The sequence below is a fragment of the Pollachius pollachius genome (genome assembly GCF_949987615.1).
Source record: "Pollachius pollachius genome assembly, chromosome: 6".
NCBI classification, from domain to species: Eukaryota; Metazoa; Chordata; class Actinopteri; order Gadiformes; family Gadidae; genus Pollachius; species Pollachius pollachius.
Window position 1 is genome coordinate 1,479,546 of NC_136939.1, and position 14,094 is coordinate 1,493,639.

Here is a 14,094-nt window from a genome sequence, read left to right on the forward strand (position 1 = left end):
ATAAACTATTGGATGAACTACAGCTGTGATAATACATATCTGAGGGGACGCTGTGATAATACATATCTGAGGGGACTCCTTAATTATTTGTGTACTGTGTACAAAAAGTAAACAACAGGAATATCGACGCTAAGTTGAGTGACTGCCCGCAGAAACCCAAACCATTCACCCTAACAGCTCGCAACACTAACGACTTGGGATATCTGCGTGGTATGGGGTAGGGGGAGCTATCCGATGCTGATTGTTGACGGCAGCGAGACTCATCTGCGAGTCACACCGTAGGGTCCCTGCGGTGACACATAGATCAGGGCCGCAGATCTGTCATTAATGCATGTGATGATGGTGTGGTGACACGTGTGACGAAACGCATTTCACCTCAGCTCACGACTACGAGTGTGTCGTGTGCTTCCTGCGGTTTGTGATTCCCTAGATAAGAGGTGTGAGAGTGATAATGAAGTTGTACCGTATGCATACGGATAAAACAGGATTTATACGTTAACAGCCTCAGTGATAAGGATGTATGTGGGTAGTTTGCCTCTGAATTTGAGGATTACTAAAGGGATTTGACCACCAGTTCTGACTTTGATTATCCGAGTCAAAATCAATCCATTTGTGATGTCACAAGCGGACGTGTCCGTCCGGACGCACGATCCACGCGTGGAACCTGATCGTAATCACTTATCGACCTACATTAACCGCGTCTTAGCATCCGAGGGATATCGACGCAACGTGGATGCCTTCCCAACGCCGTGTGATTCAATGAGCCTGACGGGAGCAGTAACTAGGAGCAGTAACTAGTAGCAATAACTAGAAGCATTAACTAGGAGCGGTAACTAGGAGCAGTAACTAGCAGAAGTAACTAGGAGCGGTAACTATGAGCGGTTACTAGCGGCAGTAACTAGGAGCGGTAACTAGCGGCAGTAACTAGGAGCGGTAACTAGCAGCAGTAACTAGGAGCGGTAACTATGAGCGGTAACTAGCGGCAGTAACTAGGAGCGGTAACTAGCAGCAATAACCAGCGGCAGTAACTAGGAGCGGTAACTAGCAACAGTAACTAGGAGCAGTAACTAGCAGGGGTAACTAGGAGCAGCAACTAGCAGCGGTAACTAGCAGCGGTAACTAGCAGCGGTAACTATGAGCGGTAACTATGAGCGCTAACTAGCGGCAGTAACTAGGAGCGGTAACTAGCAGCAGTAACTAGGAGCGGTAGCTAGCGGTGGTAACTAGCAGCGGTATCCAGCAGCGGTCACTAGGAGCAGTAACTAGCGGCAGTAACTAGGAGCGGTAACTAGCAGCAGTAACTAGGAGCGGTAACTAGCAGCGGTAACTAGCAGCAGTGACTAGGAGTCCTCCGCGCGTCGGAGGACTCCTAGTTAGGAGGAGGAGGCGGAGTCTATGCAGATTAGGTTCTCCGGAAGCAGCCCGTTTTTATTCCTGCAGCTCCGGGGCTGCGCGGTAAAGCTGCTCTCAGCTCCTCTCAGCTCCCAGATGTTTTAATCAGGTGTGAAATCCGCTTGGAGCTGAAGGCTGAGGCTTGCGCGTGTCAGGTGCCCCCCCCCCCCCCCCCGACGCCACGGTCCTCAGCCAGAGGTTCTGAGGAGCGCGGCCGTTTGGCGCTGCCAGCGGTGGCTTGGCGCCGTCGCAGCGAGGAGCGGGAAAACAGACAGGAAGTGAAGTGTGCGACGCCGACTCTAGTCGACAGAAGGGGGCGGCGGGGGAAAGGGAGGCGGTTGTTCTTAGAGTGTTATGCCGCTTGTTTTAACATCATCGGCTCGGTCGGGATCTTCTCCTTCAGTGAAATACAACAGTAGTTTAAGTCTGGGGATTTCTGCTACAGACATATCCTGTGGGCATTAATACATAATTCAACATGCGTAATGCAACGCAAATTGAAACGAGAATTACAACTATTTAATGGAGTTCAAGGATCTGGCTTTTTAGGGATTCTTAGCCAGGTAAATATCTAACACAAAGAGAGAGCAGATGCCTTGCTCATTGGGTGACTAAGGGTTCAAACCCCCCATTGTGGTCGGCCTACAACGAGCCAATCGTTGAGCAGGATGCCCCTAACCCCTACCGTCCCCCTAATGTACCCCTATCCTCATGCATCTGGGTTCCCTGCGTGCCCCTCTGGTTCAGAGTCTCTGCTCAACGACTAAGCAGTAGATGACTAAATAGTGGTGCTAATAGACGGTGGCGCGCGTGCACAGCTGTCCCATATAGCCCCCGCCGCAGTCGACATCCTGCTGCCACCATCAGGCACGCGGCCCGTGACTTTTTGGTATTAAATGTCAATAAGCATGAATGGCAAGCGGAGAGCTCCGGCAAATAGGCTTTGATTGTTCGCCGCCGTGGTGGGGGAGATGCACTTTGACTAGCGTCGGGGGTATGACATTTTGTAGGATAATTATATTGCCATTAGTGAAGAGCACACTAGCGCGTCCCCGGGGCCATCGGGTGGCATTTCCTCTGCTGGCTGTGAGCGACGCACAGATGGGTGGGCTTTTATCACTTGTAGTCGCATCATTAAAAGAATAATATAAAGAGGATGTATTTAAAACGTATTGAACCCTGTTGATTTCATTTGGTTTCGTCGGTTTTCTCGGTTGCTTTCTTGCTGTCGACCGGCGTTGCAGAGAGAAACTAAAGTCAAGCGAAACATACCCTTTGATGGAGACGTGTAAGGAACACGCGGAGGTTCGTGACTATGGTGCGAGCGCTGGAGTTAGTGTTAGGGCTGCTAAGCACGTGCTTCAACAGGGCCAGGCACTGCCGTCTCGCATCCATCACACTGATAATAGATTACACTCGCATCAGACGTTCACACATGGAAAACTGTCGTTTACCTTTTTGGAGGACGTCTAAAAGGGTGTAATGACCTTTAAAAGGGCATCCATTCTACCAACAGGTGTGAGGTTAGTCATCACAAGATATTTCTGAATATGTCCGTGTCTGGCGCCACAGGCAGGAGTACCCGATCCCCCTGGGGATATTGATACAGGCGGAGGGGTTTCAGACTGTCTCGTTAGCGGCCGTGCGCACCTGCTGCGGCACATCGTCCGCTGTGGGGACGCGGCCACTTGTGACATCACAAGCAGGCGTGTCTCTGCACCCGGATGGGGCTTGTGATATCACAAACGGACGGGTTATCAAATTGCCTACAACGCACACCTCGGTGGTTAAACATCAGTCTCCCGTGTGTACACTTCCACTTGTGATGTCACAAGCGGACAGCTTTTCGATTGGCTTGCCGCCACCTCATCAAGCTCCCACTCCCGGCCGTGGCACAGGGGCCCTCTGGGTTAACCGGGCTGGGTTGATGCCTGTTGGGACTCAAGCCTGTTGATTTTTTCCTTTTCAAACACGAGGAGGATCTGTCCTCCTCTGAGCTGGACCCCCCCCCCCCCCCCCCCCCCCCCAAAGTGACATGCCTCTGGCGGTCTGTGGCGGGTTCCTCCACCTGTCTCCCGTAAACTCTCCTGCCGTCGCTGTTACCCGGGCGCCTCACAAGCCCTGACATGGCAGGCGTAGCGCGCCTCCCTGGCACCATCACGCACGGCCGTCTGACTGTGTCGCTTGTAGTACGCTGTGTTAGGCCGGGCACAACACAGCACAGCGTCAGGGCCAGAGAATACTCACTTTGTGATGCGATCAAACTATCCAAGCTTCTTCCACTTAACCGCAAAAATCGCACAAAAAAGCCTCGTGGCAAACACAAGCAGAGATGTCATGTGGAATTCTCTCGACAAAGGTTCCTTTTTGGAGTTTTCTTTTCGCTCTCTGGCACTGTTATAGTCTCTCTCTACCTCTCCCTCTACCTCTGTCTCTCTCTCTCTCTACCGCTACCTCTCTCTCTCTCTCTACCTCTAACTCTCTCTCTCGCTCTCTCTCTCTCTCTCGCTCTCTCTCTCTCTCTCTCTCTCTCTCTCGCTCTCTCTCGCTCTCTCTCTCTCTCTCTCTCTCTCTCTCTCTCTCTCTCTACTCTACCATGAAGGTAAGGGTGGAAAAGTATCAGGTGTTTCCCACTCTAAAAGTTCCTCAGCCGTGCAGCCCGGCGCCTCCTGCAGAACGCCGGAGGCCTCTCCAGTGCGTCGTCCCGCTCGGGTCTCCGTGACGCCGCTGCCTTTGATTCATCCTGACAGTCGCGACATGTCCTCCGCACTTCTTCTCCCTCAGATAACGGCCATTATGACTGTTCCTCCGGATGGCTCCATTAGCATACGCGCCGTGTAGCCTCCGCGGCGCGGACTCGTTTCAAACCCCTTAATTGCACACAAGTGATGTCTAATTAACCGGCTTTAATGAGTTGTAGGACGAGGCCGTCGTTGGGCTCTTCCCGTACTGAGGGGAGACGTCAGTCCTCACGGAATCATTATTTCATCGTTCTCACGTCGCGTTCTGAAGCCAGAACGGGGCGACGGTGGCTACCTTACACCGCGGTACAAAAATAAAATAGAAAGGAAAGTGGGCAAAGGGAGTCCATTACTGAACCAATAGCTGACTTAATGTGAGCGCCTAATGTGCATGTATTAGTCCTGTGTGACACCGGCTGTGTGCGTGCGTCTCACCTCCAATATGTGCGAGGCTGTGAGATGATGTACGCTGCCATCTGTACATTTATTCCCATGCTGATTGCACCGCAAAGAAAAACGTCCTAAAAATACTGTTTTTCCGTCTCTTATTAAGAGGGTCTTATCTCAGCGTGCGTTTGAAGGGGGCGAGTCGGGGGGTGCGTGTGGGGGAGTAATCAATGCCGACGTGCGCTGCTTTTGTGACGGCTTTATAAAATGTATTCCGGCGCTAACAAGTTGGACGCAGAAATGAGGGCACTGGGTTAGAGACCTATTTATTTAATTAGGAGCGGATGACGGAGAAATGGATGATATTCGGAGGGGCACGGTGCTCATTTTGGGGCTGTCAATCAATGGAGAGATGCCCACGTGCACGCGCACACGTGCACCGACGCGCCGCTGAGCCTGGGGGAAGCCGGTCGGGTGGTGGTGGGTGTCAGGCGGCTGTGAGAGGCTTCCCAGTCCGGCCTGGTGTCTCTGACGTGTTTGTTCTGTGGCTTCACCGGTGCGTTGGACCATCTTAGCTTCACTTCGTCTGCGCACACACGTAGGATCGGCGTCACGTGACCTCGGCAGGCCAATGAACGAATGAATGAATTATTCTGTTAATGAATCAGTTCTGCACGCGTACGGCCGCGCTGGCAGAATACACTTGGAACAGCTCGCACACAATGCAACTAACCGAACAAAAATGTATGACATCAGACACTGGACGACAGACACACAAACACGCACACACACACACACACACACACACACACACACACACACACACACACACGCGCGCTGTGGCTCTCTTTCCGTGGCACCTAGCAACTGTTGCATAGCAACGGCTGCTTACTGCTTAGCAACAACTGCATAGACTTGAAGCAGTAGGAGGAGGAGGGGGAGGGGGAGGGAGGGAGGGCAGGGGTCGGGGGGGGAGATATTTAGGGAGGATGAAGAAGGGGTCATGTAATGATGATTACCATATATTAGCGAATGATTTAATATTAATACTAATGTTGAATTTCCTTCTTTTCTCTTTCCCCAATCTCTTTCCTCCCTCTTCCCCTCTCTCTCTCATTCTCTCTCTCTCTCCCTCTCTCTCTCCCTCTCTCTCTCTCTCTCCCTCTGTCTCCTCTCTCTGCTCCCTCTGTCTCTCTCTCTCTCTCTCTCTGTCTCCCCTCTCTCTCCCTCCCCATCCCCTCTCTCCCCTCTCTCCCTCTCTCTCTCCTCTGCCTCCCCTCTCTCCCCTCCTTCCCTCTCTCTCTCCTCCGCCTCCCCCTCTCTGCCTCCCCTCTCTGCCTCCCCTCTCTCCCTCTCTCTCTCCTCCGCCTGCCCTCTCTCCCTCCGCTCTCTCCCTCCCCTCTCTCCCTGCCCCCAGACATCCGCTCCCTGCCGGACGTGACGATGACGGGGAACTGCACCCCGGAGTGCAGCGAGCTGGGCCACTCGGACGCCTGCTGGATGCCCGGCCACCCCTCCCCCCTCCGCAAGGCCCCCAGGACCCTGCCCAAACTCTCCACCTTCGTGCCTTACCAGGAGAGGGGCAGCCTGGTCCGTATGGCCAACGGCAGCGCCCGCCCGGCCGGGGAGGAGCCTCCCAGGCCCCGCCTCCCCCCGTCCCGCAGTGCCTACGGCCCCGGAGGAGGCCGCGCCCCCTCCGCCGGAGGCCACGCCCCCTCCGGAGGCGGGGCCGGCCAGGACTGTCCGTTGGAGGAGATCCCTCTGAATGTTAGCGCCAGCGAGTTTCAGGCCGCCTCTCCCCCCTCCGCCAACACCCCCAAGAGGGAGATCTACCTGTGATCGCAATGCATTGTGGGTCCTCCTGGTTTAGACATGCACATAGTCGCACACAGGCACGCTCGCACGCACACATGCGGTTTCCTCGCATACATGCACACACATATACACACACATGCGCGCACACACACACACAAAAGGATAAATAGGCAGTCCAATCATCGAAGCCAATGCCCTTTTTGTAATTAACAGTAATTAACAGTAGCCTGTAATGTGCTTCATTGCTGGCATGGAGCATATTCCTTTTCTTTATTAAATTATTCTGTTTAATTATGAGCTTATTTATTGTGAATTCCACTAATTAGTTGAATCATTCATTTATCTATACAAGTTCCTTAATTAATAATCCACACTGAAATGCGATGATGGTCACAATGGAAAGAAAAAAAACACCCGTTTAACCGGCCGCCGCCAACGACGGCTCACGGAGTCGCCGTGACAACGCCGCGCCCTTCTGAGTGTCTCAAAACGCTGACTCTCTCACGGCGTCGGTTTCGACGCTCATGTCACGAGGCCGACCGCTCCGACGTCACTCGCGGGAGTCCAGACGACCGACGCCCCGGACGGACAGACGGACGCCCGGTCTCTCTTAATGTACTAAAGTGTAAATACGTTCAATGGTGTGTTCTAGATATATTTTTGTCTGGCAGAAGCTGAGATGGCCTCAGAGTTTTAGCATATTGAGCTTTTCTTTGCTGCTGCTGCTGCTGTTCTGCACTGGACTGAAGGTGTGAAGGCGGAGCTAGATGTTGTGGAAGGTGACGTGAAGTCTCATGTACGCCCTTTTAGTTACTTACACACGCACACACACATACACATACACACACAGTAACATGCAAAGGCACACGTAGACACACACGCAGACACACACACATACACACACACAAAGGCGCACAAAGATGCACCCATACATTTGCACAAACACAGACATTTGTACACACACACGTCTGTGAGCCCCAATCACAGCAGAAGAGGTTTCTCCTGTTGTCTGCAGGACTAGTAGGGGGAGCTGTGTGCTAAATACACACACACACACACACACACACACACACACGCAGACACACGCACACACACACACACACAGCCCATGCTCAGCACTGTGACCTAATGTCCGTCATCCGGGCGGTCTGCAGTCCCACGTCCGCTACATGAGCTCAAACTGCGTCACACGGCCGTTCTCCATCTGAGTGACAATCGGACCCTCTCTCTGACCGACAGGCTGACTCTGAATCAGCCAATGGGCAAGAGGCGCGTACTGTATCAGAGGTACTGCATTACCCCCAATGAGTTTGAAATCTTGTTTGTGGCCGCAGCCTACGAGAACCTTAAAGGGCCCCTGTTTTCACGGCAAACCATTTTCAAACCAATCAATCTATCTTGTGACATCACAGGTGGGCGTGCCCTCCACCCCGAGGCCTGATGGATGCGTCCCCCTCCACCCCTCCCAGGTGGTACGGTCCGTCAGGCTGGTGACCGCGGTAACCCCCTATCCATCACCCCAAACGAGGGCCCGCCCACTTGTGATGTCACATACGGCTACATCTTTGCGTTAGCTGTCGGAACAGGAAGCCTATTGGAGCGATCAAAGACACTCCGGCATCACGGGGCGGTCGTCATGACGACGGCTCGTTTAACCCCGACCCGCGTCGTGTGACGGCGAGCTCGTCGCCGGGGGTTACATTTAAACACACAACACGAGGACCTTGGGTGGTAGATGTTTGTAGAAATAGGATGTGGAATGTGAAAATACAAAAACAAAGAAAAAAAATCATGTGTGACTCTGTTAGGGGAGGGTTTCTACGCGGAAGTATCCTAATCTGTCTGACCCAATCACTTCCCCTTCGCCCCTGCTCCCTGTGTGTGAATGATATTTTCTACGAGCCCATGTTGGAGGAAACCCTGAACCACAGTCGCTGTCCATTTCGATGATCGTTGTATTGAGGACAACATTCTTTATTTGTACTCGGTTAAGCTTCTAGATTTCTATTCCCTCCACTCCTCCTCCTCCTCCTCCAATCGAGCAGAGGATAAGAAATAGGCCAAGCCCGTGGGCTTTGTCTATCTTTACAAGGCTTCACCGAGTGATTGTGAGGGATGCCTGTGAAGGAGGCGATCTATTAGCGGGTAATTGGATTATAATGATGACTACGCCGGGGCTGCCTCTCAGCCCTGCACATCCCAGCCCACGCCTCTGATTTGAACATTGATTCGATTAGATTTGTGGCAAACTTTTGCCGTTTGGTGGGTGACCTCTGCTTAGCGTTTTTCTATCGGGAGATAGTGGCGGTGAGTAAGAGGGATGCGCAAGCGAACGGACGTCTCCTAATTAGAGTGAGTAATGAGACAGGCGTCCGGGCGTCACACCCGGGCCATGATGCAGACCCCCCTTCCCCCCCCCCACTACGCTCCACTACGCTCAATTAAAACACCCGGCTGGTTTCATCTGGGCTCCTCTCGTCGCATCGCCAAGGAGCGAACCATACTTTAAATAATTAGTAAGAAAATCACACACACGCGGAAATGACCAGACGTCCCAGTTGTTAAATATGGTTGGTGGACGGTGGATCTCGCTGCCCCCGAGGGACGGCTGAGCACTTTATACTGTTTCCTAAGCCGTTTAGCGAGGTGTAATTCATGCGAAAAGTTTGGATTAAAGCCCAAACAGGCAGCCATGCATCGCTGGGCTGGCCTGGGCGTCACACGGAGGTGCGGCGGCCGCGGTCGCTGACCTGGAAGTCATGAGACGTGTGAGAGCAACGGCGAGCGATGAGGCCCAGCCGCGGTAATGACTTTATCTTGTCACTCGACTCGGTGCAGAAGCCATTCAGCTGCACTGGCTTCTGTGATGACATGGACGTTAGTAATCTAACCTGGCATCCAGTGTGGCTGCTCTCTCCCTCCCTCCCTCTCTCTCGCTCCCTCGCTCGCTCTCTCTTTGTAATGGACAACAACAACGGAATATCACCAAGTAAACAGAGACAGGAACAGCGTTGTGCGAATCTGCCGATTTATCAATCACACGCGGTAACCGCAACGCCGTTTAGGAAACAGAACGCTCGGCGAGTCGGTTCGTAGGGCCGAGTCGGAGGGGCCGTCTCAGCAGTGGTCCAGAGGTGCAAACACACAAGTCGTCACCTATAGACGTTTCCTTCACACTTCCTCGGTGTTGGATCCTCTCGCTGCGCCCGCCTGCCCTGCCCGCGGCCTCAGTCTGTGGGAGAGGCTGCTCTCCCCGTGACCGTGCCCTGACCCCAGGCTGAATCAATATCTTTAACTCTTCTTTTCTCTGCTCCTGAAAAACATGAATTCTAAAGCGCCTTCACCGGGCGGGGAGGCACCTGAACACGGCGGAGTGAGAGGCAACGGGGGCTTCATTTGTGTTTTGGTGTTGATTTCGTGTTAACTTCACTTGAGTATCTTTTTGCCTAACTGTAACGTGTATTGTGCTGGTGAACCTTGTGTGGACAGATGGCTTAACGGTGCGTAGTGAGTACGGGCGTCGGATCTTCTAGCGTGCTGGTCCCAGTCTCTTAGCAAACTGGTTGTGAAAAAAAAATGTTTCAAAACTCTTTGGTGGTGTAGTGTACATAGGTATCCCACCGCCCGACACGTTAAGCATGAATTCCAAAGATTATTGGTAGATACTGTTTACTGTTTTTTCTGAGATGTTAGTGCTGGCTCCTCTGGCGGGAGGAAGTGGGGTGTGTGTGTGTGTGTGGGGGGGGGGGGTCTCAAAAGAACTGGAAGGACACGGACACTCTTCATCTTTTACACACTGAACACCTGCAGCAGACCAATGCCTTGAGACCACGTCTGAGCGGGCTTCTAGTTGTTATCCTAACCGTTGGTATATTTATATAGAACTCAAAATGCTTGTGATGCCATGTCTTTGTACAGTTTTATGTACATATAAAGTGAAGCTTTCTAAAAGTTCTGACCGAGAAAATTCGGATGGCATATAAAAATTGTAACATTGTTTTCTTGATACGTGCACATCTTGCCTTGGTCGGGTGGACGTCTGCAGAGTCCCAGTGAATGTGGCCGTTCTATGCCTGCACAGAAGTCACACGCACACACACACACACACACACACACACACACACACACACAGACACACATACACAGGCACTCCTGAGGACTTTGAATTCAGATTTTATGTTTCTCGTGAACAGTGGATTGTCTTATCCTACCAGTTTGTTAAATTCCTGTTCTGCTTCGTTCCGTTTTCGCATGTTGACAAAAATCCTTGTAATAATGTAAGTCCTCATGAAATTTGTAATAAAATCACTTCAGGGAAAAGTAAACGGCCTGCCTTGTTCTCTCTAAACTGTGCATTGATGACTCTTATGTTTTTTTAATTTATTTTCATTTCATTTGCTTTCCTTACAGTACAATTGATGTCGCGTTATGGGCGATGGGCAGATGATTTATCGGTTAACTGCACTTAAACAATGAGGAGGATTTATGTACCAGAACTATTTTTCAAACTTGGATTATAATTAGGAGGGCACATGATGATGAGTCTCATTATTTTTTGAGTAGTATTACTAGGCCTAGTTGTTATAGAAGTAGTATCCAGTTTAGCAGTAGTAGCAGTGGTATAAGCTGTACTAGTGGTAGTAGTAGTTGTAGTAGCAGAAGAAGTGGTAAGAGTATGAGCCAGTAGTACTAGAAGCAGTGGTACTAGTATTGGTAGTAGTGGTATTAGTTGCTAGTAATAATACTAACAGTAGTGCTGCTGTAGTTGTATACGCTGTAGTATTGCCGTTTGATTAAAGTGCAGACTCTTTGAAGTAGGCCCTACTGAAGTATATCCTGCACATAAGAGGTAAGAAGAGGACGGACAAGGGCCGTTATCGCGTGACCGGGAGACCGCCGCCCTTAAAGACTTTATCAGTCCGCTGATCTCCACGAGAGGCGGAGCGCGGCGAGCCAATCCACCCCTCCGCCGGCTCCGAAGGCTCTCGCCCAGCGGTCTCCACGGCCTCGCTCTCTCCCCGCTCCCATCGCCGGCGAGACAGCTTAGTGTTCTGCCCCCGCTACAAACAACCACTGCTGTCTGCCGGGGGAAAACAAGAAGCAGAGAGGCCCAGTTCCTCTAATGCAGCACTTAGTGCACAAAGACAACGACATCTTCTTCTCTTCCCTCCTCCTCGCCTAGGCCGAGGGAAGGGGAGAGAGTGTTGTTGACGCTCCTCTAACTGTCCCTGCCGCTCTGCAGGAGGGATGAGTTTGGCCGGAGACACAGCATGACCTATATCTTCCTCTAGTGTTGTCTCAGGGTAGCAGCCTGGACTCGCTCCCTTTGTGGCCAGGATAACACGTCTGGAAGTCCGTGGACTGAGGGTGATGGTGTACGCTGCCAGAATGGAGCCTTCTGATTCGTCTACCAAAACTGTCACCGGGGCTTGCCGATTGGTTGTCTGGTATCTCGTCTGCGGTTGTCTGGGATCAGTGTATTTTTAGCCTCACAAGTGTGAGAGCTGTTAAGCAACAATCAACAACTTGTTTTGCGTTGTGTGTTGTGTGTAGTGTTTTGTGTGCTGTGCGTTGTGTGTTGTGTTTCTCACAGGCGAAGAAGTCAGAATTGTGTCAAAGCTTCTAACTCGCTCCGTGTCGCTTTTGGCGACGTTTAAAGCGATCTGGGAGCCGTCTTGTTGTGGGTGTGTTGCAGGGAGTCAGAGCACCGCAGCCATCAGAGATATCACAGCCTGCCTCGTGTGAACAGCTAGGCTCTCCCTGCTAGCCTTCAACAAGCATGTGCTAACGGTGGCTAATAAACATGAGCTATTCTTACTGAAGATAGCGCACAACAAAGTGCATCGACAACGTAAAGCCAGGGACGTATTAGATTGATCCACCCAAAACCCAAAATAGCTGCTTTTATGCAGCTGTAATTATTTATATAGATGTGGTTGATCAATACTAAATGCAGCAATGGTTAGATTGCTAATGGAGATATCTTAAACAATATAGGTCAATATAGATGGATATATCCCATATTTAGCTATAGATATGGATTTAGATAAACATAGATATCCAAAGCCGTCATTTCATTGGACACTAAATATCCCTCTTCTGAACAAATGTCGATAAGAAGGAATATAAAATTCACTGTATTTTACCATTTCACAGTCCACTTTTGAATGCGTTTCTGTTTGTCGTGTGTAGATCGTCTCAGAGCTGTCCAAAGGAGGTCATGGAGATGAACGCAGACTCTGCTCTGTCTTAGCTGTTCCCACCTCAGCCTCTCTGTGATGAGCTAAACCCTGCCGTTCCACTTAGCATGCAAACATGCTAACATAGCATGGAAGCATGCTATCTGGAACTGGCAAGAAGCAAGGAAAGGCGATTGTCACAGAGGCTTTGGTGCGTCCCTCCAAGTGAAGAGGCTTCCAGCACGGCTACGATGTGTTCTGCTGTCCCTTCACTTTCAGCACCGTCTTCCTATTTGAATTTCCTCCGGACATGTTGGGGGAGGGGGGTGGGTCGGGGGGGTCATCTCCATCTCTCTGCCCCCAGGATGAGCCGGCTTTCCGGGCTTCCTGCGGACCCACACATCGCCTCCTGTCTGTTGTCTGTTATTTGTTTTGGGGGGCGGGGGGCGGTGATTGTCCTGTGGCTGGCCGGCCGCGGGGCCCACAAGGTCAGCGCTTCGGCCGGCTGACGGCCCACTGCGCGCTACAACACTGCAGCTGCCCCTCTTTACCGTCTGCCGCGCCCTCGCCCTCCTCGTCAGGGCGGTGTCGGTAAAGACATGTGTTTCACATCCGTGGCCCCAGTGGGAGGCGGCCGTGGTTAATAGTCTAGCATTATACTGTACAGAGGACTCATTTTCTCTGCCTTCGCTGGCTGAGGCTTCAGGTCGAGAGGCTTCACTGCTTCTGATGTTTTTGGAACGCAGCCTAGTTGAACCGTACTGCTTGATCCCTTCCAAATGTTTAACACCCTTAGCGGTAACCCTATCCCTTAACCCGACCTAGTCTTCGCCCTTAACACTACCTGTTAGCTTAATCCCATCCCTTAGCCAGACCATAAGCTATCCCCCTTAACCCTAAACCCATCCCTTAACCCTACCTCTAGGCTTCACCCTTAACGCTACCCGTTAATCCTATCCCCAAACCCTACCTTTAACTCTGCCACTAAGCTTGACCCTATCCCTTAACCATCCTTTACAATTCCGCCTTAACTCTATGCCTTAGTTCCATCCTATCCAGTAGCCCTACCCTTAACTCTACCTCTAAACCTAACCCTATCCCTTAACCCTCCTCTAAACTTCACACTTAACTCCACCCCTTAGCTGAGCCCAGTGGACGGCGGCAGACAGAAGGCAGGAGAGATGAGATCGCCTCTGCTTCTGAAAGCTGCATCATTGCTCTGGAAGCCATTTGTGGCGGCTCTGCTTGGAAAGTCCTGTCGCCCTGATCAGGACCCCCCCCACACACACACATATATCCCCCCCCCCCCCACACACACACACACACACCTTCCTGATCCCCGGGAAGGACCGCCCGGCCGTTAAACCAGCAGCACCCTGCCGCCGCAGTGGGCCGTGCAGGACAACAGCCTGCTCCTCCTAAATCAGCCCGACAGCATCACTGGGGCAGGGCTCCTGGTGGAGGAGGAGGAGGAGGAGGAGGAGGGGGAGGAGGAGGAGGAGGAGGACGATGACATCGAGGGGGGGGAGTTGGGGGAGGAGGAATGGGAGGGGCGCTGCGGAGGGTTCAGGCTGGGATTA

General features: G+C 51.9%; 1 protein-coding gene across 1 annotated transcript in view; it reads left to right on the plus strand.

Annotated features, from left to right (window-relative positions):
* Positions 1-6,359, plus strand: part of pcdh1a (protocadherin 1a) — a gene marked incomplete at both ends in the record, with an annotated part of 108,209 nt that extends 101,850 nt beyond the window's left edge. The window contains one exon of the mRNA XM_079738973.1: positions 5,938-6,359. Within this exon, the coding sequence (XP_079595099.1) occupies positions 5,938-6,359 (422 nt within the window). The remainder of the gene's footprint in view (positions 1-5,937) is intronic.
* Positions 6,360-14,094: the final 7,735 nt, after the last annotated feature.